Genomic DNA, 26,924 nt, shown 5'->3' with positions numbered 1-26,924 from the left:
ATTTCAAAGATGATTGTATATTTTATTCAAAGATAAAGAGATACAGCTTTGAACTCACATTAATTTATCATAATTTAATTTGAGATGTGATCGTTAAGAATGGTCTCTTTCAAGGCTCTAGCTCTGAAAATTTTCTAATTTAGGAAATTTAGACATATTGCAAATTTTCTCTAAATTAGTTAATTTACAGTCAATTTTCGTTAAAAACTGTAATTTTTGTTTTTTGTTATTTAAAATACAACCCAAATTAAGTTAAATACAAAAAAATGATTAATCACAAAATTTAAGTAATAGAAAATTAAATACAATTAGTAAGACCCATTGAAGGAGACAGCTTATACGGCTCGTATCGGCTTAAAAGATCAGCTAAGTATAATGTTTGTCTCGAATGATATGACACGTGTCGGTTTTTGCAAGTGGTCCAGAGGGAATAGAACGAGTCAGCAATTAATGGGACCTATCTTTTTTTTTGTTGCAGATATTCAAAGTCAAAAAATTCGGCCTTTTAATAAAAAAACATTTTTGGCCAAAAAGAAAACTTTATTGCTGGCTAACAAAAAAAGAAAACTTTATCATATGCGTGTGTCTTCACATATGCACACAAGGAGTTACTTTATATGTAGACTTAATCCAAGTAGAAAAAATCGAGGTACATTAATACAATGTTTAATAAATTTTGTTTTTATCAATTTTTTATATATAATCATCAATGTTAACACATTTTGGGATTTAATAACAGGTTTTTCGTTTTTTTTTGGTTTTGTTTTGTAAATCCATTACAGATTAAATACTGAGATTAAAATATAAAGATGTCTTAATAATAAATTACACAACAAGATAGAATGTGATAAAAAAAAAAACTTGGGTTAGAGACTTAGAGTTAGACGTAATTAGTTATTTGAAAGTTTTTTTCGGTTAAATTTTTTTTAATTAGTTTATAGTGTATAACGTTTTTAGGGATTTTATTATAAATATCTTATTACAAACGATAAATGCACTCCATTGACTATCTTTTTTAACAACGAATATGTTTATTAAAAAAAAAAAGATGAAAGAAGAAGAGTCGCTCTCGCTCCGGTGAGGATTTGTCTGTGAGCGGCGATGTCTCGTGCTTGAGAATGCTACTTACTTGCTGTCTCCATCCACAGTTCCCACTTCCCACACGCCACGCCAAGATCTCTCTTTTCTAGCCGTTGATTATTTTGACTTTTCCACCTCAATTTATTTTGATTTAAATAGTAGAATTTAAAACTTTTGTTTAATGGAAAAAAATGTGGGAAAAATTATCAAATATGCAAAGTGTTACAAAAAAAATTCCCAACTTATCATTTTAATCGAAGTTAGGATAAGCATATAAATATATTCGCCAATCCCCAAAAATGCTTCGATGGTCGATGTCTCAGTGAATGCAGCATAGTGACTTAGTGAGTCTTCTAATACTATTATTTAGAAGAGCACAATAGAAAATCTACGTTAAACACGGATCTAGATTCTAGTAAACGTGTCTTCTAATATATATTTTTTTCTATGCAAATAAATTTGTAGAAGTATATACAGTATTATATTGTATCCAGTAAATAAATAGGGGCTTTTGCAAAAATGCCACTTTTTCAATGTCACTTTTCAAAAATATCTTTTTTTAAAAACTTTATAAAAATGCTCTTAAAAATATAAGATTTACCCAAATATGTATGTAATATTATTAAAACATACACAAACTTATAAATACTTTATAAATACCTTATAAATGCATTTTAAATACCTTTAAAAATCTTTAAAATATCTTGTAAAACCTTTGAAAAATCTTAAAAATCCTTTAAAATAACTTGTAAAACTTTTAAAAACACCTTATAAAACCTTATAAATACTTGGATCGAGTCTTCAAGTAGTAGTTACAATAAGTACCTTATAAACCTAATAAAACTTTATAAAAATTTCAGATTTAAAAAGGGGCATTTTTGAAAATGGACATCTAAAAGAGACATTTTTGAAAAGGGAAACACCTAAAAGAGTATTTTTAACAATTTTCCTAAATAAATCCAGTCTTGTGAAAAACTTCTTGTGACAAAAACCTTTAGAAAACAAAGAAATGTGTTGATTGTTTTATCGAATACGCGTGGATGAAGTTAAATAAGTAAAAACAATGACTTGATGGGCTTTGAACAGGCCCTTTCATTTTTATTAATAGGCTGCTAAGCTCAAATAAGATCCAAATAGAAAAGACAAATCAAACAGAAAAGACTTCCAATGTCCAATGAAGAATCAAACAGGAAAGACTTCCAATGTTTTGTATATGTTTCCCAAACTTTCTTGTCGTACTTTGTTACTAGTAATATCCTTTTCAGGTTCAAAACCTTTAAACGCAATTCACACGGAAACCTCTTATCTTGATCATTGGTAAGTTTGTCATAACTTGTATTTTTGTCTATAGAGTTGACTAGTTTCTTACAATCACTGTATTTTCCACTATTATTTATCCACATGATGTATTTTGTTGCGATACCATGTAGATTCTGGCTATCGCTGCTTCCGGAAAGCTCTCACTCTCTGTTTCATCCTTTTGGTGACATAAGACTTTACATGCTCTGCTTCTTTCTATTGCTGATCTAAGTCATTTTCCCTTTTTCCTTAACAGCTCACTTACAAGCATTCAGCCATATGCTGGGCCTATCAACTCGGATTCCGCTCCCGGACGCGTTAACTGATATCAACACACCTGATTCAACTATTGTTTTGCTTTTAGAAGACTATGACTTACCAGTTACCATTGACTCAGTTCTTTCACAATCTTTATCCTACTTCCAGGAAGTTTATGATTCAGCAGAAATCACACTCGTACCTTCCTTCTCCGACTGTTGGATATGGTTTGGGCAGAGGTGACGTCTGATAGCAGCACTTCTTGAGATAGTTGATTCTCAAGCGAGTCTTAGTTTCCAACAAAGCAATTTACCCACCACATCGTTCATTATAAGCATTGACAAAATATCTATCCTGATAGTTTGTGCTCACTACCTTAAAACCAGCCGTGCTTACCCATCCGATTCCCGAATCTCCCGGAATCCAAACTCGTGAAATCCGCTGTCCATAGGCTATCTATATCTACTTAGAAAACACTTAAGACTCAAGAAAACCAGTAGGAACAAAGCATCAAAGACCAGCATGTGTCATATTTATGCACCATCTTCATAAAAATCGAGACTTTGGTGATTCAAAACTCTCTGCTGAACATCTACATAACTAAGTTTAATTGCCAGATTACACGAACAAGACATAATGTACCACAGATTCAAAAAGCAAATTCCTTTGGCAAAGAACAGAGATAATAAGAATCAAACCCAGAAAATTCAATTCATAATTAAAGATTCCGATCCATATATCTCTCACAAGAAACAATTCCGATATATAGGATAGAGATAGAGATTCAGACCTATTTCTTAGAGAATTTCTTCTTCGAAGCAACAGCAACAACTTCTGGTTTAGGATACTTCTCGGCCTCACTCGGATCTAACCATTTGAGAGGATGAAGATTGTAGAAAGGCCAATTAGGTACAGTGACCAAAGTCGTGAGAACAACACCACCGGCGTAGATTAGCATCATCGTCCTGAATGATTCCGTTGTGTAGCCAACAACCACCGCAACGACGCCGGAGATCACAAGTAAGATCTGCATCAGCTGCTCCACCAGTTTCTGTCCTTGCCAATCCATTTCTACACAACAAAATCGAAACCTTTTAGCGATTCGAATCCAAAATTAAACGAAAGAGATAGAGAGAATCTGAGAACCCTAATTCAACAAACCTTTAGCGATCTGATCTCTCACTGAATCTTCAAAAACCTGATTTTCAACAATGGAGAAGAAGGAAAAGAGTCCTCCTAACTTTTATGACCACGAAATCGGTTTAAAAGTAAACCGGAATAATTAGACGGTCAGATCTCACCGGCGGTTTTAATTGGGCTTTAATTTAACTATATCTTTCTCAGCTGTTTCACTAAGTTAGGCAATGACATCTTTGAATTTTAGTCATCCATAATTGTTGTATAGGTTCATATCTTGGGGAATGGTAGTAAATTGAGTATTTGTGTTCTTTGTAGTACTGGTATGTTGGTTTATGGTCGGTTTGCGCCCATGGTTTGGCAGCATACCGAACCGGTTTAGTTTTGAGGAAGTTATTTCTCAATTGGTGTCTTTATGTGGCTTCTCTTCCTTTGCATATAAAATGATGATTGTAGAGAGACATAAAACATAACTTTGTGCCTATTGACACAAAGATAATTCTAAAGAGAAAGCTTTGAGAGATCAACCGGAAGGGCACTTGAACGGTGGTTTGTGGTTGATTTCCGTTCTTGATCTCAACCCCGATCTCTGCATCAATTCTCAGTCGATTCCGTGACAAATTCGTCACTAAACCGGCCAAGGTATGTATTCCGGTTAGTGCTTCCGCATAATAGAATAACATCATACAAATGCTATTGAAATTAGCTACCTTTTCGACACCCTATTTTTCGATGAGTTGATGTAATTGAAACTTGTATTCATAGCTGCAGGCAAGAAGAGTTTTTGCAAGGTATGCAGAGGCTATTGAAACATTTTGATTGTTTAGAGGAAAGTTCTATTCATATCTACATTTAAGCTTCTTTTTTTATGTGTATCTCAGAATTACAATGTTGGTTCTTGTCCATATGTTTGTTCAACAACTTGACAATGTTTCCAATTTTATAGACTGGTGTGACCATATTGCAGCTTTAGCTGTGCCCATTATTCAATAATCAAAATCAACTTTGGAGAAGCAAAAATCGGCAAGTGGTAGAAGATTTGCAACTATTAGAAGTCATAATTAATATTTCTCTCTTTTCTCGCTACTAATTCTTCAAGATACAAGCAATACATCAATAGGCCTTCTATTAACAACCCTACAATTAAACCTAATCTCACCAGGTCTTCCAGATTGCAAATCACCCAACTTCACCATCCCTTCTTCAAAAGCCCTAAAGAACTCACCTTGATCCTCACTAAACATCTTCACATACTCTCTCGTCACTCGATTCGTGTACAAAGTCTGATCAGAGTTAAGAAACCCTCTCCCTGAAACCAAGTCTTTAAAGTACTGATTATCAAAAACCTGAGGTGTTGCATCTAGATCTCCAGTCACATTCTCGTCTCCACCCAAAGGACAAAGCTTGTCAAGCTTCTTACGGTAACTCGGTTCGAGAGCTGGATCCGGTTTACCAGAACCGGATTGGTTATAAAGCCTGAACATGATTGAAAAACACCGACCTTGACCAATTGAGTGTGACCCTGATAAAGCCACCATGTCTTTCACAGAAAGATTGAATCTTTCGAAGAGATCAATCAAGAAAGTTGCGTTGGCTCTTGGACTTGGCATTATATCATCGGAATCTTTTTGACTCGCTGTTAAACTATCTCTCCTTCCTAGCTTCACTTCCCAATCTGGTCCTCCTGTCTGGTTTCCAAAAACCAAAATTACAAAACCGGAAATCAATCATTAAACCGGGAAAAAATTGAAATTGACTTACAAGAGCAACGGCGTCACGAGCGGCCATGATAACAATATCGGCACAAGAAACAGTAGCAGGACAAGCTTTCTCTAAAGCTTCTTTAATGTCGTCAACGACTTCGAAAGATCTTAAAGAATCGATGTTGGAAAGTGATAGTTTCTCACCAAGCATGTTTGGTGTGTCGTCAAGCAACAGAGATGCGTCACATCCCTGAATTTGATGATTCAAAGAAAATTCAGAGAAAAAAAAACAGAGTAAAAAAAAATCAAGAACAGAGAGAAAGATTCAATTGTGATTACATTGACGAAACAGTCGTGAAATTGGAAACGCATGACGGAAGCGACGCTTCTTGCTTCTTTGATCATAGCTTTCTTCATTTCTTTTCTTACTATGGATTCAGCTTCAGGGCATGTTTCTCTGTAGAATCTTGGCCGGAGAGTTTCTCCGGTAACAGCCACCGTGAAGAGTGTTAGGTAGAGGATGAGATGGGGAAGAAGAGACATACTTTTTTCTTTTCTTTTTTGGTGTTGTGTTTCAGTGATTGAAGAAGAAGAAGAGACTTTGTTTGTTGGTTAATAAAGAGGTTTTTGGTGGTTTTCGAGAATGATACTAAAGGCTTTGTGTTGTTTATAGATGGAATTTGTGCAAGTGTGGTGGTGGGCTTTCCAATTTCTATCTTTTTTATTTATTGATTTAATAAATGAAAATAAATAAATTTCCTAATTATAGAATTGGTCCCAATGGGGGATTAAATGTAGTATTTGGTAAAAATATGGGCTTGTGAAACTATTTAATAATGAGTTTGAAGTAATATTTGGTAATTTTTTAGGTGTATATTAGCTGGCAAATAAAAAGAAGATAAAAGGATTACTTGATAATTATAGAGGTGTGAAACTTTTGCAGGTAATTGTTTAATAAAATTCATAAATCCGTATTTGCAAATATGTTTTTGAATTAATAAGTACTCTTTCCGTTTGGAAATAAATATCGTCTTATCTATTTTCTTACTTAAAATAAGTGATGACTTAAAATGTATAAATATTAACATGAAAATATTTAGTTTGATCCTAATGAAAATTAAATAATGTACAAAAAACCGAAATTCAAGAGCCAATTTTCTTTTTGTAACTTTTTAAATGCGTTGAAATTGTTAAAACATCATTTATGTTTCGATGAAAACTAGTACTAGTAATTATTTTTTTATATTATGGATAGTTAGATTTTTGTTATTGTATTCAACAACTAGTTAAATATTTGTACAACAATTATGTTTATGTAACGTTTTCAAGACAATAATGCTATAGTTAATACTTTTGATGACAATAATGGGGAAAATAGAAGTATTTATGAAATGCGAATGATCTAGAATCAAACATTAATCCTGGTCAATGTTTATAATCAAATAGTGTAACACACATGTATTGATAGGCTTTTAAAGGTCATGAAGAAATTGAGTGAATGATGTAACACACATGTATTGATAGACTTTTAAAGGTCATGAAGAAATTGAATGAATGATTCAACTCCTTGATGTTAAACCTAACGTAGAGTCAAGACACTTTTTGACTTTGTAAAAAGCATTCAAAACCTTATCTTCACATTTGCGTTGGGTTGGCCAAATAATTCAAACTATATATATTTACAAAAAGAAAACATGCATCTTTTATTGTTTAGTGTGATCAGTGTGGTTGTGATGATCAATGCTATAGTTACGCTACGGCTGATAATTTAATGATAAAGCTAAAAATTAAAATAATTTACCTTTTTATAATTTTAATTTTCTGAACAAATTGTTGATAATATTATCACAATAAACCAAATAAGTACTCCATATGTAACTCTGTAAAATAGTGAAATAATTGTGGTTAGAGGTGTTTGAAACACACCTAACATGATGAAGGCAACATCTACTAAGGTCAATATAATTTTAAAAAAGTTAACTAGTAGGAGTATAACTTTGTTTTTTTTTATATCGTCAATCTGTAATACAAAATAAAAAATGTAGAAAATATAAAATAAAACAAATATCAACGAGAAAAAAACAAGTTTTTGACACGATAATTTTGTGTTTTATTAAAAGAGTGAAACTTTAGTAAAAAAAATATAATAGTGAGTGGGTGTCTTGAGATAAGAGAACTGTTGTGACAAAGGGAGGCAACAATTTTGAGCCATTGGTTCATATTTTTTTGCAACCAAACAAGAAATTATCTGAAACTCTAAAAGTGACTGACACTAAGAAAGTCGTCATCATCATGACCTTGCGTTCTGAAACTCTAAAAGGTACTGATACGTTGCCGTTTTTAAGAGATTATGTTGTCCCCATCTTTAGTTGTCAATTTTTCAATTTTTTTATAATATGCAAAATTTATTACACTTCGGAGAAGAAACAGTCATAATTATATACTCTCTCAGTTTTAAAATATAAGGTGTTTTGGATAAAATTTTTTGTTTCACAATATAAGTCGTTTTCAAGTTTCTATGCAAATTATATATTATTAATATTTTATGATTATTTTTATTATGCAGTCTCTTTTATGATTGGCTGAACTTTTAAAAAGTAGATCTTCATAATCGGCGTACTTTTAACTAAAACGTCTTATATTTTGAAACGAAGGGAATATATATAGGACACCGAAGGTATCTAGTTTCCTAAAGAAACCTATAGATATCGAAATCAGGAAATGGAACGCACATGGAGGTCATTGTATTTGAGGTTCACCAAACCAATAGAAGAGAGGATCTCAATAAATACTGACCCACATTTTAATTCATTAAATATGGTTTTTTTTTAATATTTTTTTTGTTGTCAACTGGAATTATATCAAAGATTGAGAATTTACAACTAACTTGAGGAAAGTCATTCCAAAAAATGGGGCAAAGGGCAAGAAGCACATATCTAAAGGTCAATCATGAAATAAAAATACAGTAGGACAACAAACAAAAGAATATAACTCCCAAAAGATCAAGGAGTCAAAATCAGAAAGGCATTCAGCCCACAGAGGTTAGAAGTCTCTCATCCCTAAAGACATCAAAGAGCCAAGAAGGAAAACTTATTGAAGCCGGCACTCCTTAGTCACACTTTGAGAAATGAGATTAGCACCTCTATTCGAAGCCACCGATTCCATACACACTCTCCAATCTGCAACCACCTTTAATACCTCCATTATCTCTGAAGACTGATACTTGAAGGAAGGCCAAACTTGTGGTATGGTCATCACACCTACCAAAACTGCAGATTCCACACCAAAAATAACTCTGTTAATTCTATGGCTAACCATATTTTCAACAGCCCAGACAATGCTGAGGAAATGAGCCTCCACCAATGAGTTGATATTAGTGAAAGCTCGTCTACTATGCAGCAAAATATTGCGCAAATCACTCCTTAAAACCCACGCCACTCCTGCCAAACTATTTCTTCTAGACCAAGGCAACCCAACATTACACTTAACCCACTCTAGGGGTGGAGGAACCCATCGAGCTGCAGGGGATAGGGGCACCAGAGACGCAGCCGAGAGGGCCTCTTGATCCGCTAAGACCTTCCTTTCACCTTCCACCACTTGAGCTGCAAACCAATCCTCAACATCTTCCTTCACTTTCATCATTGTTTCCAAGGCAGAAAATCTTTTACCTTGGTTTTTCTTATATATAATGTATTAATAATTAAATGGTACAAAAAATTAGTCAAGAATTTTTTTAAAGAGAGAATAAAAGAAGTAAAAATTCAAAGTCTCAAATAGCCAAAATCCTCTATTGTTTGTTTCAGCTGGTCAGTTTGGGAACTATTTTTTTCAGTGTCAAGTCTAAGTATGTATAATATTAATAAATAAAAGTAAGCTAACAACAAAAACCACAAAAGGTAAAATTTTACAAAATAAAATTTATATTTTTATTAAACTGGTCAATTAATATTATTAATACACAAGAGCTATGTCATTTGAGTCTTTCTTTCTCTTTTTTTTTTCTCTCAAACCCATTCTATATTAGACCAAAGATGCCTAAATAAAATTCAGCATTTTTTCATTCAATCCCATTGTTTCTAACTTCTAAGTAACCTCATTTCCGAATATAGTACACTCAACGATCTCCCCATATGTGTTCCAAGACAATGTAAGCAATCATAGATTTTCTCAGATTCCGGTCTTGATTTATCTCTAACGATGAATTCAGAGACAATTCCGTTAACCTCAATGGAACTACAACCAGGAATCTTCTCTACACCTCTCTCGTTCATCATCCTCCTCGCTCTCTTTGCATCTTCCCACATATTAGCCTCTCCATACATGCCATCCAACAACACATAGATCCCGCTATCACTGGGATCAAGTTCGAGAAGCTTCTTAGCCGCTTTCTCTCCCAACTTAACATTTCCGTGCATCCTGCAACCGAATAATAAAGCTCCCCAAACCGCAGCATCTGCCTCCATTGGCATACTTTCCATGAGCTTGTCCGCTTCTTCCAATAGCCCGGCTCTCCCTAGAAGATCAACCATTATAGAGTAATGTTTCAATTGAGGATTTAGGTTAAATCTAGACTTCATCTGAGAGAAATAATCACGGCCGGTTTGGATCATTCCACCATGGCAACAAGCTGATAATAACCCTATGAAAGTGATTTCGTCTGGGGCTATCCCTGCATCAATCATTTCGTTAAAGTATGATATAGCAGTAGATGCATCTCCGTGAAGGGCTAAACCTCCGATTATGGCTGTGTATGTAAGCGAGTTTCTTGTTTGAATTCCGTGAAAAACACAGAGAGCTTCTGAGATGTTACCACATTTGGCGTACATGTCGACCAATGAAGTTCCTAGCGCAACATTGAGACTAAGACTGTGTTTCTCGATGTAACGATGAATCCAAATGCCAACATCAAGAGCACCAAGCTGAGAACACGCAGATAGGCAATGTATCATGGTGATTTCATCAGGATCTGTGTTACTTGTTTGCATCTCCTGGAACAATGCCAAAGCGTCTTGAGAACGCTTGGCTTGGACTGATCCACCGATCATGGCATTCCACATCACAACATCCTTTTCTTCCATATCATCAAAAAGCTTCCTTGAAACATCAAGCAAACCACATCTAGCATATCCTGAAATCATCGTAGTCCACGACACAATTGTTCTCTTTTCCAAGTTATCAAATATTCTTCGCGCCTCGTGAATATCTCCGCATTTTGAAAACATATCCATCAAAGCATTAGCAAGAGGAATTGTCATTCTCAGTCCATTTGCTTTTACGTATTCATAAAACTCTTTCCCACGATTCAAATCACCCAACATTGCACACGAAGAAACCAACCCAATCATCGTCACATCATCCGGCTTAACTCCTTCAGATTCCATCACCTTATATACCTCTATCGCCTTCTCTCCCTCCCCAATCTTCTTATACCCATTAATCAAACAATTCCAAGAAACCAAATCCCTCACAGGACTTTCATCGAACACCTTCCTCGCATTTTCCATTTCACCACAAGAAGCAAACATATGAATAGACGCATTATGCACATGACTAACCAATTCCAATCTCAGCTTAAAAACATGCCCAAGAATCATGTGACCTAAACTATTCAACCTAAGATCAGCACAAACCTTGAACAAAACCGGGTAAGTGAAATGATCCGGTCTGGACTCACAACAACCACGTCTCAGCATCTGCTTATAGGCCAAAACCGCATCTTTAGGATTCTCGCTCTCAGAGAAACCTCTGATCGTCACATTCCAAGAGAACGCATTAGGGTTCTCAATACCTTTAAGAATCTTCACACAGTAATTGAGATACCGAGATTCCGATAATGCGCAGAAAGCAATTAACCGGCTTGAAGCAAATGGGTCTAGAACCAAGCCAGTGATTACCATCTGAGCTTGAATTTGCTTCAAATGGAACAAAAGTTTGCATTTTTCGAGCAATGAAAGAAGAGGATTTTGGAGAACGAAACTGTGAGTGGTGTTCCAGTTTATGGGTTTGTCTCTGTGATGAGGAAGTGATCGAGTACGACGCTGAGAATAGGAGTAGAGCGAACGATTCAGTTTTGGTATAAGAGGAGGAAAAAGAAGAAGCTTGGTCTTACTCATCGGCCGTTGATTATCGTCGGCGAATTCGCCGGTAGAAGAAGAACCCATATTGTCATTTGAGGTTATTATGGGCTTTAGGGCCCATTAACCAAAACCCTAGAGCCCATTAAAAGCCCTGAACTCATTGAGACAACTCTCACTTCATCAGTTCCCGTGAAATTTTCGAATCCGGCGGCGGAAATCGAACTTTTTCGTTTTCTTCGACGGAAGCTACGAAAAATGGGAAGAGGAGGAAGACACAGAGGTCGTTCTCAGAGAAAAGATTTCAAAGAAAGCAGAGAGAATGTTTGGAAACGACCCAAATCCGAAGCTTCCGTTGATGGTTCCGATAACGCCGTACCGGAACAAAAACCTACTTGGGAACCTATTGTCACTGTTAACCCTAATTTCGAGGAATATTACAAGGTAACTTATTCGTGTTTCTGTATTGGATTCATTGTTTATTGTGATTCTAACTCTTGTGTGTATGTGTTGTAGGAACAAGGGGTTGTGAAAGCACAAGAGTGGGATTTGTTCATGGAGATTCTTCGTAAGCCTTTACCTGCTGCGTTTAGGGTTAATTCAAAGTAATGCTTTTTTATTTTCTCTTCACTTTGTTATTTGTTCTTAGTCTCAATGAGGTTTAGGGTTTAGGGTTGAGTTAAAGTTTATATTTTGAACTAGGATTGGCTCAAGATTGCAATTGCTAACTAGATGCTTCTCGTTTTTTCATTCTTTTATGAATTGCAGTGGCCAATTTTGCGATGAGATTATATCGATATTGGAGAATGACTTTATGAAATCACTTCAGGCTGAGGTAAATTCAGTGTTTGTAATTGGAATTTTTGTAGTCTCTATTTCTATTGTAACTGGATAGCTATTTATCTCACATTGATGTTGGTTTCCAGGCTATAGAAGGTGGTGAATTGGAGGCTATTAAGCCCTTGCCTTGGTATCCGAAGAATCTCGCTTGGCATTCTAATTTTTCTCGAAAGGAGATTAGAAAAAATCAGACACTTGAGAGGTACATTTACACTAACATATGAGTGTTCCTAGTCACTTCATATTATTAGATAACGAATTCATGTCACTCTCTAAGCATTCTAGTTACTCTGGCTACTTTGTGTATGTTTAAGGAACTAGTGTATTTGTTGTGCTATACCCATGACATGACGGGTTCTTCATTGGGGCTTTTCAGGTTTCATGAATTTCTGAAATTAGAAAATGAAGTTGGAAACATAACCAGACAGGAAGCTGTTAGCATGGTAAGATAGCTTAATACTCTTTTCCAAAATTAACATTGCTTTGTCGCTGCTAATATTTACAAAGGGTCGTTTAATTTAATCATTCAGGTACCTCCTCTCTTCCTAGACGTACATTCAGATCATTTTGTACTTGACAGTGAGTGAATTTTTATTTGATATTGTTTTGAGACCTAGAAATTTTCAAAGGGCTCAAAGAAGTATCCGCCTTGCGAAAGGAAGAAACGACCATGACTATATCCGCTTTCCGGGAAAGTAAGAGGTCAATGGATACTGATCTATTATCTTTTTCTCCAACAGTGTGTGCTGCACCGGGTTCCAAAACATTTCAGCTGCTTGAGATTATACATGAAGCATCAGAACCAGGATCTCTACCTAATGGATTGGTTTGTATTCTAATTTATATCTTGTATTTTCTAAATCTGGTTTTAGGTAGATAGATAATTGATTGTTCTTCCCTAAATAACCAGGTGGTGGCTAATGATGTTGATTTTAAAAGATCTAACCTTCTCATTCACCAAACTAAGAGAATGTGCACATCCAACTTGATAGTGACAAATCATGAAGGGCAACAGTTTCCTGGTTGCCGTTTGAACAAATCCCGAGCTTCCGAGAAAGGAATAAGTGAAAATATGCCCATTAATCAACTTGCCTTTGATCGTGTTCTATGTGATGTTCCGTGCAGTGGTGATGGTACACTGCGCAAGGCTCCAGACATATGGCGCAAATGGTATTTTCATCTTTGACACTTTTCGCCTATCAGCAATGTTATTTGCATTATATTGTATGGGATTGGTTCTTGAATTTCTTATTCCTTTTGGTTTATGTACAGGAACTCTGGAATGGGCAATGGACTTCATAGCCTTCAGATTATTCTTGCTATGAGAGGTTTTTTTTTCCTTTCTTATAATATGTCTCAACTAACTCCATGAAATTACTTGTTGAATGATCCGCCTATCGTAAACATGTCTGCTTGGTCTTGTCCAGGTTTATCTCTGTTGAAAGTTGGTGGGAAGATGATATACTCAACCTGCTCAATGAACCCAGTGGAGGACGAAGCTGTTGTTGCTGAGGTAATTTTCAAACAACTTCTTCACCTTTCATTAGAAACCTGTTATAGCTTTAACCGTGTAATAACCTTGCTTAACTTCAGATCCTAAGGAGGTGTGGAGACTCTGTTGAACTTTTAGATGTTTCCGATAAGCTTCCTGAACTTATACGAAGACCAGGTCTTAAGAAATGGAAGGTCAGTTTCTACCTTCATTAACGAGTGACCAAACCTCATCTCTAGAATCTGATGGGATTACTCATCTTGTTTTACCTTGTCTTTGTTTGATTCAGGTGCGTGATAAAGGTGGGTGGATTACTTCTTACAAAGATGTCCCACAAAACCGGAGAGGGGGAGTTCTTGTGAGCATGTTTCCTTCTGGGAAAAACCTCAAGGACTCAACTGAAACCACGCAGAAGAATGAGAACGGTGATGTTAACGGCTGTGAAGATGGACTCAAAGAAGCAGATGTTCCTGTGGTGGATGCTACTCCTGATGAACAAGCTGAGGAAGTCTCTGATCTTCCACTTGAACGTTGCATGAGGATAATGCCTCATGATCAGAACACCGGAGCCTTCTTCATTGCGGTCCTTCAAAAAATTTCTCCCTTGCCTGGTGAACTTTTTTTTTTTTGAAGGACTTCAGATTCATATTTTAACACCTATGGTTCTGGAGAACTTATCGATAGTTTACTCACAGAATTTCAGGAGAAACCAAATACGAAAAGGAACTCAACTGCTAAGTCTACTGACTCGACAGAAAAGTCTCTGAGTAAAGAATCTGTTGTTACAGTGGATGCTGCTGTACCAGATGAGAGTGCAGTGGAAAAAGTTATTGAAGCAGATTCAAACAATGAGAAAGATGATAGCTTGGAGCCTGAGAAGAAGATCACCGAAGGAGAAAGCATCACAGAAGATAAAGAAGCCAATTCGAGTAATGTGGGAGGCAAGAGAAAAGTACCGATGCAAGGGAAGTGGAAAGGCTTTGACCCTGTTGTTTTCGTAAAAGATGAAACAGTCATTAATGGCATCAAGGAATTCTACGGTATCAAAGATGAAGCATTTCCATTGCATGGTCATCTCGTGGCAAGAAACAACGACACAAGCAGCGTAAAGAGGATTTACTACGTTTCAAAATCGGTTAAGGAAGTTCTTCAGTTGAATTTTGCAGTCGGGCAGCAGCTTAAGATCGCTTCTGTTGGCCTCAAAATGTTTGTAAGTACAGAATTCTTTTCTCCACTTGTCATTTCGGTTGATTAAGCACAAACTGCAGAAGTGAAACTTAAGAATATTTGCAACTAATTGAAATGCAGGAGAGACAATCGGCAAAAGAAGGTTCAAGCACACTGTGCCCATTCCGTATATCATCCGAGGGACTACCTGTGATCCTTCCATACATTACCAAACAAGTACTTTATACTCCAATGGCAGACTTCAAACTTCTTCTGCAAGACAAATCAATCAAGTTTCTGGATTTCGTCAATCCACAGTTGGCCCAGAAAGCAACTGACCTTGTTATGGGAAGCTGCGTGGTGATTCTCAGCGATGGTGCGTATTGATTGGTCTTCATAGATATACATTTGAATTTGATCATGTAGGATGTGATTTTTATGGTTTTGCTGGTACCTCAGGTGAAGAACCGGTGAAAGTGGATGCGTCAACAATTGCCATCAGTTGCTGGAGAGGGAAGGCTAGTTTGGCTGTTATGGCCACTGCCGCAGATTGCCAGGAGCTGCTAGAGAGATTTGCCGAGAAAACACCAAAAACGGAAGGTGGTTCAGTAAATGGAAGCAATGGCGATTTGGGCGGTCCTCAAGCTATGGAGACGGCTTAAAGCCCTCCATCATTACTTTAAATTGTACTCCTTTGTTGTAGTTTTGACTATTCCTAATATCCCATCCAATACCTCCAAATTCTTTTTCGTATAAGTGTCATCATGATAACTTTTGATGGGAAGACAGACAAAAAATGAAAGATTTTAAACCTCTTTTATATTTCCAGAATCTGTAAGTTTTGATAACAAAGGGATGCTTGCACAACAGATTCCAAATGAATATACAAGAAAAAAAGTCACTATCTAAAAACCAAATCAAGAATATATATTTTTGAAGTGTATGAAAAAATTGATTTTCTTCTAAACTGTAATGGACCAAATCGAGAAGACTTACGAGCTGCAACATGTGGTCTTAGTGGGGCTCTCCTGTGCAGGACTTGGAATAACAATCTTCTTTCCAGCCATTGATCCAGCCTTGTTCGAATCACCTAGATTTTCACTAGTTGCGAGATTCTTCTTGTTCACAGTGTTGAAGATCTCAGTCAAGAGTGTATTGAAAGAGTTCTCTACATTCGTCGAGTTTAGTGCTGAAGTCTCGAGGAAAAAAAGCCCTTCCTTCTCTGCAAATTCCTTGGCATCTTCCACACCTGAACCGATCTCTGATTTTCTAAATCCGTCTTGTTACCAATCAGAATAATGACAATGTTCTTATCTGCGTGTGCTCGCAGCTTTCTCGCTGTGTCATACATATCGTAAACCAACATTGCACCAACAGCACCTCTGTAATACGCACTTGTAACAGCTCTATATCTGCTCACAGCAAAAGAACAAGAATGTCACTAATCAAAGCAGCCACATTGCTATGTACACACTACAATGTGACCGACGAACAAATCGAACAATTCGCCTTAACTAGGGATCATTTTACCTAAGATCTACTGATGAATTCTAACACTGTTGTTCCAAATTCTAAGAAATCCAGTCACTCTCTAGTCAAACCAGGTCACTCTCAGATCAAAATCGAAATTGAACAGTAAACTGTAACATAATCGAATTAGAAGCAATATTTCTCCACTGTTAAATCGGAGAAGGATATAGTACCGAAGTAAAAAGAAATGGCCTATACAGGGATCGAACCTGTGACCTTCGCGTTATTAGCACGACGCTCTAACCAACTGAGCTAATAGGCCATTATGTTTACACAACAAGTTAAAACTATATAGCTACAAAATTGGTACTCTCTCAAACAGCTAAAATTCTCCAGTGTTAAATTCGCGAGATTTGTAATTGGAGATTTTGTGATAGATCAACAATGTCAATGGAGTGTGTGGTTCAAGGAATCATTGAGACACAGGTGTGTTTTTTTTTTTCTTTGATTGACGAACAAATTCCAAGTTTTTTCGAGTTCATGTGTCAGCTTTTAGCCAAATTTAAACCCTAGGGTTGAAAAATTTAGAATTTGATTAGACTTTCTTCTGGGATTTTGCAGCATGTTGAAGCGCTTGAGATTCTTCTTCAAGGTCTTTGTGGTGTTAAACGCGAACGTTTAAGAGTTCATGAGTTATGTTTAAAAAGTGGCCCAAATCTTGGTAAAGCCACTTCCTTTGGCAAAAAATCAGAAACTTGAAGCTTCGTATGAATCATAACTCACATTTGTGAATCTTCAGGTGTTGTGTCTTCAGAAGTTAGGCTGTTATGTGATCTTGATCAACCAGAACCCACATGGTAAAGCTTCTTCTTCTTCTTCTTCTTGTATATGTTCTTGCTTCATGTAAAGGAATCTAATTTAAGGAATCGTAGGACGGTTAAACATGTTGGTGGTCCGATGAGAGGTGCAGGAGCTGATCAAATCTCTGTTATGGTTAGAACTATGATTGAAAGTAAAGTAAGCAAGAATGCTTTGCGTATGTTCTATGCACTTGGTTATAAACTAGACCATGAGCTTCTAAAAGTCGGATTCGCCTTTCATTTCCAACGGACTGCGCACATTAGTGTTTCTGTATCTTCGGTTAATAAGATGCCTAAAGTTCATGCTATAGATGAGGCAGTTCCTGTAACACCTGGGATGCAGATTGTTGATGTTACAGCTCCTGCAACACCTGAGAATTACAGTGAAGTCGCTGCTGCGGTTTCATCTTTCTGTGAATTTCTCGCCCCGTAAGATCATTTTCATTAACCCATCGTAATCTATATTACAACTCTTTGATATTGCTTCATCAATGATTCAATTCCTTTTCTTTTCAGGCTTGTTCACTTGTCGAAACCGTTTATTTCCACTGGGGTTGTGCCAACCGCTGCTGCGGCTGCCGCATCTCTTATGTCGGATGGAGGAGGTACTACATTGTAAGAAGTTTGAAGTTAAAGCAACTGTTCTTTGTGTTCTCTCATGTTAGATCTTTTGGTCCAATCTAGTCAATTTTTTTTCAAATCACACAATGGTTGTAGAATCTTGTGAACCATTAGAGTTGAATATTTTAATGAGATCAGTTAGCTTCTTCAAAAATCACAACTTGCCTAAGATATTTTCTCTTCTCTCAACCTTTTGGTAATTTGATGTTTAATTGTTGTCACTTGCCACTAGATTAAAACATTTTGAAGCTTTGATTTTAGAGTATTGTGTCAACCAGCTTAAGAATATTTGTATTTTGGTAGAAGCTTCAAACATGATTTAAATCAATGTCTTTGAGGAATCTGAGACCAAAGATTGATCATTCTTAGTTAAGCTGAAACTTTTTAATTCGAACCACAAAAAGTGAATTCTAAAAAATTCTTCTATTTCACCACAACAACAATCATCTTCCTCCACTTGCTTCTTTAACGCTTCCTCTTTTTTCAAGAGTCATTCCAAATATCACAAGCCAGGGTAGAAAAATGTATATGTATATAGATTCCCGTTTTCAATGTCAAAATTTTCGTGTTTCTAATCATCTACTGGTGCTATTAGCAGTCTTGTTCTTGCTCATATCAGCAAGCTCTTCAATAAGTTTCTTCTCCTCTTTGCTCAATCTCTTAGGTATCTCCACTTGTACTCTCACCAACTGATCCCCTCTCATATTACTCTTGTTCAATACCGGAACTCCCTTTTTCGCCATCACAAGCGTCGTGCCAGGTTGTGTCCCTGCTGGCACTTTCAAATCTACAGTCCCATCCACTGTTGGTACTTTCAATGTTGTCCCTAAAATCGCATCGATATACGATATCTTGCAAGTGTAGAGAATATTTGTATCATCTCGTTTCAAAACCGGGTCTGGTATGACTTCAATAACAACAAACAGATCGCCCGGTGACCCGCCTCTCTTCCCTGCATTGCCTTCCCCTCTTACTCTTAACCGGCTACCTGAATCAACCCCGGCTGGTACTTTGAGACTTATCCGTTTTGTCTTCCTCACACGTCCGTCTCCAGAGCAAGTACCACACGGCGTCGAGATCTCTCCAGTGCCATTACAGGACGAGCAAGTCATGACTTGTTGGAACACGCCCAGAGGAGTTCTAGCTGATGAAACCACTTGACCTTGTCCGCCACACGTGGTGCATTTGGTTGGTTTGGTTCCCGGTTTTGCACCTGAACCTTCACATGTCCCACAGCTCTCGAGCCGTGATATCTCTATTTCTTTCTCCATTCCAAAAACCGCTTCTTTGAAGTTCAAGATTAGCGTGTAATACTCATCTTGACCATCCACGGCTCTGCTTCTTGAACCTCTACCCATTCCACCTCCTCCCATCCCACCCATGCCTTCGAATAATGACTCGAATAGATCGAACGGATTACTAAAATCCTGATGAAAGGTAATATAAAAAAAACAAACAAAGAAGTGATCAGAGAGTTGGCTTCGAGTGTCTATAAAGAATAAATCTGTAAATCTGTGTTTTGAACAACGTACCCCCATGCCACCCATTCCAGCAGCGCCTTTAAGTCCAGCCTCACCATACCTATCATAAAGTGATTTCTTTTCATCATCTGATAAGACCTGCAGAACAAAATTTTGTTCTTTAGTCTCAAAAGGCTAAAAAAGCATCTCTGAAGTTCGAACTTGCATAGTAGAAACAAAGGAGAAGTTGGGTTTCATTTTACCTCATATGCATTACTTATTTCTTTGAATTTCTCTTCTGCACCAGGATCCCTGTAAGTACATAATAAACATGTAAACAAGACGGTAACACTTTTCTATCTTATAAGTATAAGTACTGAAGGAAAACAAGCGGTTTCTGAGCATTTCATATTTCCCCGTCTGTACTTTGCTAATGCCTATGAGTTTTGAAAGTAGCTGGTTTTCCCAATCTGGGAAAAAACATAATCCAAGGTTTGTAGTCATCTAGTTTTTGGCATATCTAACATTTAGCTAACAGAGATCAAGGTCCATATCTTCTACTTGAGTGTCGATCCTATCCTCTTGTTCTCAAGATATACAGCAACAATCTTGATCAAATGAAGATTTTCACTTACTTGTTCACATCCGGATGGTAATTCCTAGCCAGCTTCCGATAAGCTGAAACAAGAGTAAAGAAGAGCAAATCATTGTCATACCAAAAGTACAAGTCAAAATAAAACACAAGAAGCGCAAAGCAAAGAATTCAGATTACGGGTTTGATGATGCATTGGAACATATGCAAACCATCTATATATACAATGGAATCTCTCACATTCAGAAAAACGGAAACATACCGCTTTTAATCTCAGATTTGGTTGCATTTTTCGAAACTCCGAGTACCGAATAGTAATCCTAGAATAGCACACAATCACCCAAAAGCAACCAAAATCGTAATAAGTAGAGAAGCTGAGATATACGCATTCTGCAAAGGGAAGAAAATAGGAACACATACTGCATCAGCTCTAACAGTGAAGCGAGATCCTCTGCGAGGATGCATATTTCTAGACATTCCCGTCATGGACAAGAAGGGCAAGGACCCATGTGAGAACATACTCGACCTTGAAGCTCCCAAACAATTTATTTGGCTCATGGGACTGTAAAGGTTGTGAAAAGGCAAACCTTTAATGCTATTTCAGATATAAAACTCTTTGTCTAGAAATCACATAATACCAACTTAACTAGTTTCTCCACAAGCTAATCATAAGAACTAAATCAAAACCCTCAAAGTAAATCAAGAACTAAATGCAATCCAGAGACTTAAATCAGAAAATCGTACTTTTGTTGGCGACTTGATTGGACTCTGCTGGGATAATAAGCTCTCACAGCAAATTGAGGACGAATACTCCATTGAGCAACACATGTACTTCCAAATTGTATTAGAGCCATTTAACCTCCCTGCAACACAATTAAAATAGCTCCCAGCCTCAAAATCTGTTTTTTTTTTTTTTTTTTTTAACTCTAAAAAATGCAGAAAGCAACCAAAAACAAACAGATTTCAAAAATTCAAACTTAAGAAATATCAATTTCAATTGAATACACATACTTCAATCAAAGTAGAACAAGAATATCAAATTTTCACAGAAGATATAAGCAATAACCATCACAACACATAAGAGTTCTTCATCAAACTAAAACCAAAAAAGGTAAAACATTTCTATCGAAATCCGAGATGCGCGGAAAATTAAGCGGCGGAGAGTTTCTGGGCGGATTTCAGAAGACGCGATTTCGCCCTCTCCGGACAAGCATAAGAAACTGTGTAAAACCTTGAATTGTTTCGATGGTTTCAATCGTAGAAAAAAAAACACTAACGGAGGCAGAGAAGACACATAGATTAATTTGTATATAGTGATGATGAAATTGAGTAGAAGAAGGCGAATCTTACCGTAATCAATGGTAGACGACGGAAGAAGGAAGAGCTCCGAGAGAGAGATAAGAAAAGCGATGAGTAGAGAGAAAACGAATGAAAGGAGTTCGCTAGAACAACGTAGCCCCCTTTTTTTTTTTTTTTTTTTTTTTTTTTTACTATCCTTTTTTATTATGACAAGAAAATTAACTATTATAGGATCTTTGCAGGGCATAGGAGGAATCTAGAATGTATATAAATGGAATCATTTTCTTAAACAAAATTTATAAATGAATAATAAGTATGAAAATTCAATTAAATGTTAGTGATAATGATATCTCACTTTGTTGGTATTATCTCCAATATTTCATTTTTAATATAATATATAGTTTTTAGATATCATACAAGATGTTAGCTAGTCTTGTTCTTGCTCATATCCTCAATCAGCTTCTTCTCTTCTTTGCTCAATCGCTTAGGTATCTCCACTTGCACTCCCTTTTTCGCCATCACCAGCAACGTTTGTGTCCCTGCCGGTACTTTCATTGTCGTCCCTAGAATCGCATCGATATAAATGTAGACTATATTGGTATCATTCCTTTATAATAACAACAAACAGATCACCCGATGCCTCGCCGTCATTGCCTTGTCCTCTCACTCTTAACCAGCTACCGGAATCAACCCCAGCCGATACCTTGAGACTTATCCGTTTCATCATCCAGAGCACGTACCACTCCAGTGCCGTTACAGGAAGAGCAAGTCATGACTTGTTGGTTCACGTCAAGAGGAGCACTTGCTGATGAAACCACTTGACCTAGTCCGCCACATGTGGTGCATTTGGCTTTAAGAGTCTTTAAAGAATAAAACTCGGATTCTTCGTTTTGAAACCATGCCCTAATGTCTTCCATTCCAGCCTCACCACCATACTTATCGTAATGAGATTTCATCTCTTCTGATAAGACCTCATATGCATTACTTATTTCTATGAATCTCTCTTCTGCATCAGGATTCCTGTGTAAGCAGGGATTCATGAGTGTCAATGTTGTTATAATCTCGTTCTCAAGATCTATACAACACCACAAGCTTGATAAATGACACTTACTTGTTCACATCCGGATGGTAACTCAAAGCCAGTTTCCGATAAGCTGAAACAAAAGAGCATGGAAGATCGAATCAATGCCATACCTAAAAGTACCAAGTCATAACAGAAAAACTGAAAACATACCGGTTTTAATCTCAGATAAGGTTGCGTTTTTCGAAACTCCGAGGACTAAATAGTAAACCTAGAATTGCACACAATCAATCACTCATAAGCAATATAGATGATAACACATTAATGATCTAAGCAAGTCTGCAAAGGCTGGCTAGAAAATAGAAAACACGCACTGCATCAGCTTTAACAATGAAGCGAGATCCTCTACAATTGCGCCTATTTCTTAACACTCCCGGCATTGACAAGAAAGGCAAGGATCCATGTGAGAACATACTCGACTTTGAAGCACCCAAACAGTTTATTTGGATCATGGAACTGTAAGATTGTCAAAAGGAAAGAACTTTATAATGATGCTCTTTCAAAGTTAGTCTAGAAATCACATAAACCCTCCAAGTAAATCAAGAACTAAAATGCAATCCAGAGACTTAAAAAAAAATCATACTTTAGTTGGCGACTTGATCTCACTGGTGCAAATGGAGGACGAATAGTACTCCATTGAGCAATGCAAGTACTTCCAAATTGTATTAGAGACATATTTAGCTGAATACACTACCTGCAAGTTACACAATCAAGTAGTTTTAAGCCTCAAAATCTGGCTTTCTTAATCTATAATTGCAGAAACAATCATGAATTAAAAAAAAAAACGATGAGTTTGGGGATTATCAACACATACTAAAACAGAAGCAGAGTCAGAAAATTTTAATTTCACAGAAAATAAACAGTGCCCATCACAGAGGATACGAAATTCTTCTTCCACTAAACCAAAAAGGCAAAGGAAACTGTATAAAACCTGGAAAAGGTCGTTGCTTTCGAAGGGTTCAATCGAAGAAAACAGAGGAGATATAGAGAAGAAGCGAACACAGAGAATTCTGTACCGTAATCAATGGTGATACTGATAGAGCGGAAACTTGGATAACAAGTCACGAAAAGCCTATTAGAGTGTGTTCGACTAAAGAAAAAAGCCCTAAAAGTGATAGAGAGGATATGAGTCCCCCGTGAATCGACGATGACATTGGTAATTTTGGTTTCCGTTTCGGTTTCGTTTTAATTTCGGTTTGGTATATCTCGAATTTAGATTATTTTTAAACGGTTTGGTATGATTTAAAGCCGCTGTGCAAAACAAGTAATTTTACTCTCTCTTACACTCATATCCATAGGATAATGCTAAGCTTTTGTGAAATTATTAAGACTTTCTAAGCTTATCAAAGTATAATAAGATTAGTTTTATTTCATCCAAGAACAAACAAGATATCAAATCGCTAGTTTACTATAAAGATTATTGATTTCTATCATTTCTTACAACAACATTTAAGTTTTGGTCCTCCAATACACCCTCCATCTGAGTACCCCTTGCTTATACACACCGGCTTGCATACATCATCTAAAAAAGTTATTGAACATTTTGCAATGCAATAATCATATCCAAATCCATTGACAACTGCATAAATACAACCATGTTAAAGAAAAATAAATATATACGCACACATATACATATAAATCGGTTTTACTAATTTATTTTTGAAAAAAATTACTCGATAAAATGATCAAAGATAGATGAACGATAACAACATACCCGATGAAGGCAAAGCATTGGAGTTGCACAACGACGTTGCTACAAGAATAAAAATCACAAAAGCTTTTGTCATAGTCATTATTTTCTTTCTTATTGTTAATACTTCTGTGAAAATAAGAAGTCCGATTATATGCTTTATTTATATGACTCGTCCTGTTAAAGGGTTTTGAACTAAAGGGGTTGAGATAAATGGAAAACCTACACTTGTAAAGTTTGAGAAGATTCTCATTAAATAGAAAGAGATCTTACAAAAAATATCATTTAGTATCTTATTATATAAAGCTTGGTTTTCAAAATTGTTAACTCACGTGATCACGACACGTGTCAAGTAAAACATAAGATTTTGCCACATGCAAAGATTAATTTGTTAAAATAGATACAAATAGAAAATTTCTTAATCTTATCTGATTAATAAAAAATAATATATATTAGTAAAAATAATATTATTATATATTCGAAAAAGTAAAAGTTATTTATCATTTAAAACATATCTTAATAGATTACACAATTAATCTTAAATTTTTTTGTTAATATATTAAAAAAGTAAAAATTCTTATCCTACCAGAAAAAGTTAATAAATTTTTTATTAAATATTATTATATAAATTATAAACATTGTCAATGGAGCTAGGCATGTTGCACATAATAATAGTAGTTTTGTAAAGAAAAAAATTAAATTATATAGGTGGTTTAGAGCATCTCCAATGGTGAGAGCTCCCCATGAGCTCTCTCCAATTGTTTAAGATAAATGTTAGAGATTTGTTAGATGAGAACTTGTGCTTTTTTAAAAAAAAATTCACAGTCCAATGGTAGCATCTCAAGTGGGGTTCTTAAATTTTTTTTTTTTTTTAAATCATGTTTTGAAAATTTGTGTTTAAATAAAATTTATGTGTTTAGGTTAAGTGTTTTGGTTTATTAAAACACTTGATCAAATTTATATGTTTTGGTTCTTAAAACACTTGATCAAATTTTGTGAGCTGGAGAAAGAAATATATGGAGAGAAGTCATGGTTTTGTGGTTGATGTAATTTAAGTTTTGTTCTAGTTGTGTGACATATGGAGAAATCATTCACATAAGAAGATGCTTTGCATATGCACATAAAAATTTGGGTTACATTTGACTCTCAAAATGACACTCTCAAAAGATAACATCAGCAAATGGTTTTGTCCCATGCCGCCTAGCTTCTCCAGATAAATCAAATTAATCTCTTCTTTTTCAATTGCCCACTTCAAAAACCTAATCAAATTCTTACATGAAATTCCTGGGGCTTAAAAAATTCTTAAGGAATTAGGAAACTGAACAAGACGCTTGAGCTTGTGCTTCCTCTTCTCAAGCTCAGCAGGAGGCTTAAGCCATGTAAATGGAGAGATAAAGATGAAAATCGTTTGACAAACCATAGAATTAGTATTTGGAAATCTAAATCAAATTCACCCATATAGAGAGCAAAGTCAATGCATAACCTTAATAAATAAATCTAGCTTCTGTCAAATCTCACAAAGCACGACCATGGAGAAGAAACAACATGAATCACTAGAGTTTCTATGACGTCAATTAAATCGTTTTCTTGAAAACAAACAAAGGTGAATTTCAACGATTCGAAACTATCACCCACAACACTAGAATCTCATAAGCTTTGTTCTTGATTCAAAGTTTCTAATTCATAAAAATCACATAAACAATGCTACAATTGCTAAAGATCAAACAAAAACGAGAGCAAGAATCGATTTCAATCATCAAAGCTATTGATCGGTTTGATCCTACGATTCGAAAACATAAACCAAATCTAACAATTTCAACAACAGAACAATGCAATTTTTTCACATTCTAAAGAGATACAACAAGAACCAAAAACCTTCCAACAACATCATCAAAAAAAGATTGTGACTCTAAATAGTCAAAAGCTAACAATTCCTACTAAAACAAAAGCACCACATTCCTATGTTCCATGCCTATAACATAACACACAAGGCTATAACGATTCCAGGAACAGAAATTAAGAGCATAGAACATATCACAGTCCCATCAATATCAACACGAGGATTGGTAACTCCAGAGCTACTTGGATCAAATTCTGCTAGACCAGATTCAGATTCAATCACAACAGAGTATAGAAACCAATTGCTAGACCCAATTGCTCTGCAACATTTCACATGATCGTTATCCCCAAATAAAACCCTAATTTAACCAATCTATTCGAGCAGAAAAGCAAAGGAGAAGATAGAGATCTGCATACCTCCGTTCGCCGTGATCTTGATCGTACTTCCACCATAAACTCCGGTCAAACCAAACAGAGAGAGAGAAGAAGAGGTTGCAGGAGACGCGGTTGAGACTTCACGAAGACAAAAAAATGAAAACACACGCTTCTTTTTTTTTCTCTTGTTAAATTAATCAGCCAATTACAACGTGACACGTCAGCGTCTCTCTTGTTCCCAAAACTCTCTTAAGAGAATCGATTCTTTTCATAATTAGGCTTTTTGATTTATTTTTATTCTCTTTAATCAAGAGAACCCCAGAATTTTTACACTAAAACCTCTTATTGGAGGTGCTCTTAGGGGTATTTAGATAGAGTAGATAAATTAAGATGAGAGCTAGAACATCAAACTAATTTAATAATATATATTGGGTTTTAGGGTTTTAAGTAGGGGATTCAGTAGTTTGATGATTTTATTGTTGGTTAGGAATTCTCTATCTTTATGTTTCTTTGATTCACATGTTCTTAATGTTAAAATATGATTGATCACCATGTGTTAGATTATAAGTATTTTTATGCATAAAAAG

At 35.9% G+C, this 26,924-nt stretch overlaps 8 protein-coding genes, 1 long non-coding RNA gene, 1 other non-coding gene and 1 pseudogene across 10 annotated transcripts; 2 read left to right on the top strand and 9 right to left on the bottom strand.

Moving 5' to 3' along the window:
- Positions 1-950: 950 nt before the first annotated feature.
- Positions 951-3,086, bottom strand: LOC110229030. Its single transcript, XM_021027761.1, is given in 3 exon segments — positions 951-1,127; positions 1,129-1,257; positions 3,034-3,086. Coding segments are annotated over 3 exon segments (294 nt in total). The 3' UTR covers positions 951-1,015.
- A 173-nt stretch (positions 3,087-3,259) lies between these two features.
- Positions 3,260-3,925, bottom strand: LOC9314683 (probable signal peptidase complex subunit 1). Its single transcript, XM_021028874.1, has 2 exons — positions 3,799-3,925; positions 3,260-3,708 (listed from the first exon to the last, which is right to left on the bottom strand). The coding sequence occupies exon 2, from the start codon at positions 3,704-3,706 to the stop codon at positions 3,428-3,430; it is 279 nt and encodes a 92-aa protein (XP_020884533.1). The 5' UTR covers positions 3,707-3,708; positions 3,799-3,925; the 3' UTR covers positions 3,260-3,427.
- Positions 3,926-4,792: 867 nt separating this feature from the next.
- On the bottom strand, positions 4,793-6,312 carry LOC9314682 (peroxidase 17). The gene is made up of 3 exons (XM_021028873.1): positions 5,817-6,312; positions 5,536-5,727; positions 4,793-5,462 (listed from the first exon to the last, which is right to left on the bottom strand). Exons 1-3 carry the CDS (start codon positions 6,018-6,020, stop codon positions 4,869-4,871), a joined length of 990 nt encoding a protein of 329 aa, XP_020884532.1. The 5' UTR covers positions 6,021-6,312; the 3' UTR covers positions 4,793-4,868.
- A 3,067-nt stretch (positions 6,313-9,379) lies between these two features.
- On the bottom strand, positions 9,380-11,650 carry LOC9316510 (pentatricopeptide repeat-containing protein At2g22410, mitochondrial). The gene has a single exon (XM_021027595.1). The coding sequence runs from the start codon at positions 11,636-11,638 to the stop codon at positions 9,554-9,556; it is 2,085 nt and encodes a 694-aa protein (XP_020883254.1). The 5' UTR covers positions 11,639-11,650; the 3' UTR covers positions 9,380-9,553.
- Positions 11,651-11,721: 71 nt separating this feature from the next.
- Positions 11,722-15,876, top strand: LOC9316509 (tRNA (cytosine(34)-C(5))-methyltransferase). Its single transcript, XM_021027594.1, has 15 exons — positions 11,722-11,995; positions 12,068-12,156; positions 12,320-12,386; positions 12,478-12,593; positions 12,768-12,834; positions 12,922-12,970; positions 13,132-13,217; positions 13,302-13,561; positions 13,664-13,719; positions 13,819-13,904; positions 13,985-14,077; positions 14,173-14,494; positions 14,579-15,093; positions 15,192-15,426; positions 15,510-15,876. The coding sequence occupies exons 1-15, from the start codon at positions 11,810-11,812 to the stop codon at positions 15,710-15,712; spliced, it is 2,430 nt and encodes an 809-aa protein (XP_020883253.1). The 5' UTR covers positions 11,722-11,809; the 3' UTR covers positions 15,713-15,876.
- An 892-nt stretch (positions 15,877-16,768) lies between these two features.
- Positions 16,769-16,842, bottom strand: TRNAI-AAU. Its single transcript has one exon. It is a non-coding gene; the product is annotated as a tRNA-Ile (tRNA).
- A 53-nt stretch (positions 16,843-16,895) lies between these two features.
- On the top strand, positions 16,896-18,170 carry LOC9314681 (mediator of RNA polymerase II transcription subunit 18). The gene is made up of 5 exons (XM_002880394.2): positions 16,896-17,006; positions 17,142-17,241; positions 17,320-17,377; positions 17,453-17,809; positions 17,897-18,170. Exons 1-5 carry the CDS (start codon positions 16,965-16,967, stop codon positions 17,997-17,999), a joined length of 660 nt encoding a protein of 219 aa, XP_002880440.1. The 5' UTR covers positions 16,896-16,964; the 3' UTR covers positions 18,000-18,170.
- A 193-nt stretch (positions 18,171-18,363) lies between these two features.
- On the bottom strand, positions 18,364-21,545 carry LOC9314680 (chaperone protein dnaJ A6, chloroplastic). The gene is made up of 8 exons (XM_021027597.1): positions 21,404-21,545; positions 20,798-20,916; positions 20,474-20,615; positions 20,316-20,373; positions 20,097-20,139; positions 19,725-19,773; positions 19,534-19,620; positions 18,364-19,428 (listed from the first exon to the last, which is right to left on the bottom strand). Exons 2-8 carry the CDS (start codon positions 20,905-20,907, stop codon positions 18,577-18,579), a joined length of 1,341 nt encoding a protein of 446 aa, XP_020883256.1. The 5' UTR covers positions 20,908-20,916; positions 21,404-21,545; the 3' UTR covers positions 18,364-18,576.
- Positions 21,546-23,712, bottom strand: LOC9314679 (annotated as a pseudogene).
- Positions 23,713-23,782: 70 nt separating this feature from the next.
- Positions 23,783-24,460, bottom strand: LOC9314678 (defensin-like protein 71). The gene is made up of 2 exons (XM_002878565.2): positions 24,148-24,460; positions 23,783-24,012 (listed from the first exon to the last, which is right to left on the bottom strand). Exons 1-2 carry the CDS (start codon positions 24,224-24,226, stop codon positions 23,864-23,866), a joined length of 228 nt encoding a protein of 75 aa, XP_002878611.1. The 5' UTR covers positions 24,227-24,460; the 3' UTR covers positions 23,783-23,863.
- A 742-nt stretch (positions 24,461-25,202) lies between these two features.
- Positions 25,203-26,692, bottom strand: LOC110228989. The gene is made up of 2 exons (XR_002332511.1): positions 26,380-26,692; positions 25,203-26,282 (listed from the first exon to the last, which is right to left on the bottom strand). It is a non-coding gene; the product is annotated as an uncharacterized LOC110228989 (long non-coding RNA).
- Positions 26,693-26,924: the final 232 nt, after the last annotated feature.

Source organism: Arabidopsis lyrata (genome assembly GCF_000004255.2).
Source record: "Arabidopsis lyrata subsp. lyrata unplaced genomic scaffold ARALYscaffold_4, whole genome shotgun sequence".
NCBI classification, from domain to species: domain Eukaryota; kingdom Viridiplantae; phylum Streptophyta; class Magnoliopsida; order Brassicales; family Brassicaceae; genus Arabidopsis; species Arabidopsis lyrata.
The sequence above is the reverse complement of the archived record's forward strand: the minus strand, read 5'-3'. Positions and strand labels throughout refer to the sequence as shown.

Excerpts from the sequence above, each read along its gene's own strand:
- LOC9316510 (XM_021027595.1), bottom strand. The coding sequence starts at position 11,638 with ATGGGTTCTTCTTCTACCGGCGAATTCGCCGACGATAATCAACGGCCG.
- LOC9314680 (XM_021027597.1), bottom strand. The coding sequence starts at position 20,907 with ATGGCTCTAATACAATTTGGAAGTACATGTGTTGCTCAATGGAGTATT. Across the intron at positions 19,774-20,096 it reads TACCATCCGGATGTGAACAA|GGATCCTGGTGCAGAAGAGA; the intron begins GTAAGTGAAAAT and ends ATGTACTTACAG. Across the intron at positions 19,429-19,533 it reads CTGGAATGGGTGGCATGGGG|GATTTTAGTAATCCGTTCGA; the intron begins GTACGTTGTTCA and ends ACCTTTCATCAG.
- LOC9314678 (XM_002878565.2), bottom strand. The coding sequence starts at position 24,226 with ATGACTATGACAAAAGCTTTTGTGATTTTTATTCTTGTAGCAACGTCG. Across the intron at positions 24,013-24,147 it reads CAATGCTTTGCCTTCATCGG|TTGTCAATGGATTTGGATAT; the intron begins GTATGTTGTTAT and ends GTATTTATGCAG.
- LOC9314681 (XM_002880394.2), top strand. The coding sequence starts at position 16,965 with ATGTCAATGGAGTGTGTGGTTCAAGGAATCATTGAGACACAG. Across the intron at positions 17,007-17,141 it reads AAGGAATCATTGAGACACAG|CATGTTGAAGCGCTTGAGAT; the intron begins GTGTGTTTTTTT and ends GGGATTTTGCAG. Across the intron at positions 17,810-17,896 it reads TTCTGTGAATTTCTCGCCCC|GCTTGTTCACTTGTCGAAAC; the intron begins GTAAGATCATTT and ends TTTTCTTTTCAG.
- LOC9316509 (XM_021027594.1), top strand. The coding sequence starts at position 11,810 with ATGGGAAGAGGAGGAAGACACAGAGGTCGTTCTCAGAGAAAAGATTTC. Across the intron at positions 12,157-12,319 it reads GCGTTTAGGGTTAATTCAAA|TGGCCAATTTTGCGATGAGA; the intron begins GTAATGCTTTTT and ends TATGAATTGCAG. Across the intron at positions 14,495-14,578 it reads AAAAATTTCTCCCTTGCCTG|AATTTCAGGAGAAACCAAAT; the intron begins GTGAACTTTTTT and ends GTTTACTCACAG.
- LOC9314683 (XM_021028874.1), bottom strand. The coding sequence starts at position 3,706 with ATGGATTGGCAAGGACAGAAACTGGTGGAGCAGCTGATGCAGATCTTA.
- LOC9314682 (XM_021028873.1), bottom strand. The coding sequence starts at position 6,020 with ATGTCTCTTCTTCCCCATCTCATCCTCTACCTAACACTCTTCACGGTG. Across the intron at positions 5,728-5,816 it reads TTCACGACTGTTTCGTCAAT|GGATGTGACGCATCTCTGTT; the intron begins GTAATCACAATT and ends CATCAAATTCAG. Across the intron at positions 5,463-5,535 it reads CTCGTGACGCCGTTGCTCTT|ACAGGAGGACCAGATTGGGA; the intron begins GTAAGTCAATTT and ends TTTGGAAACCAG.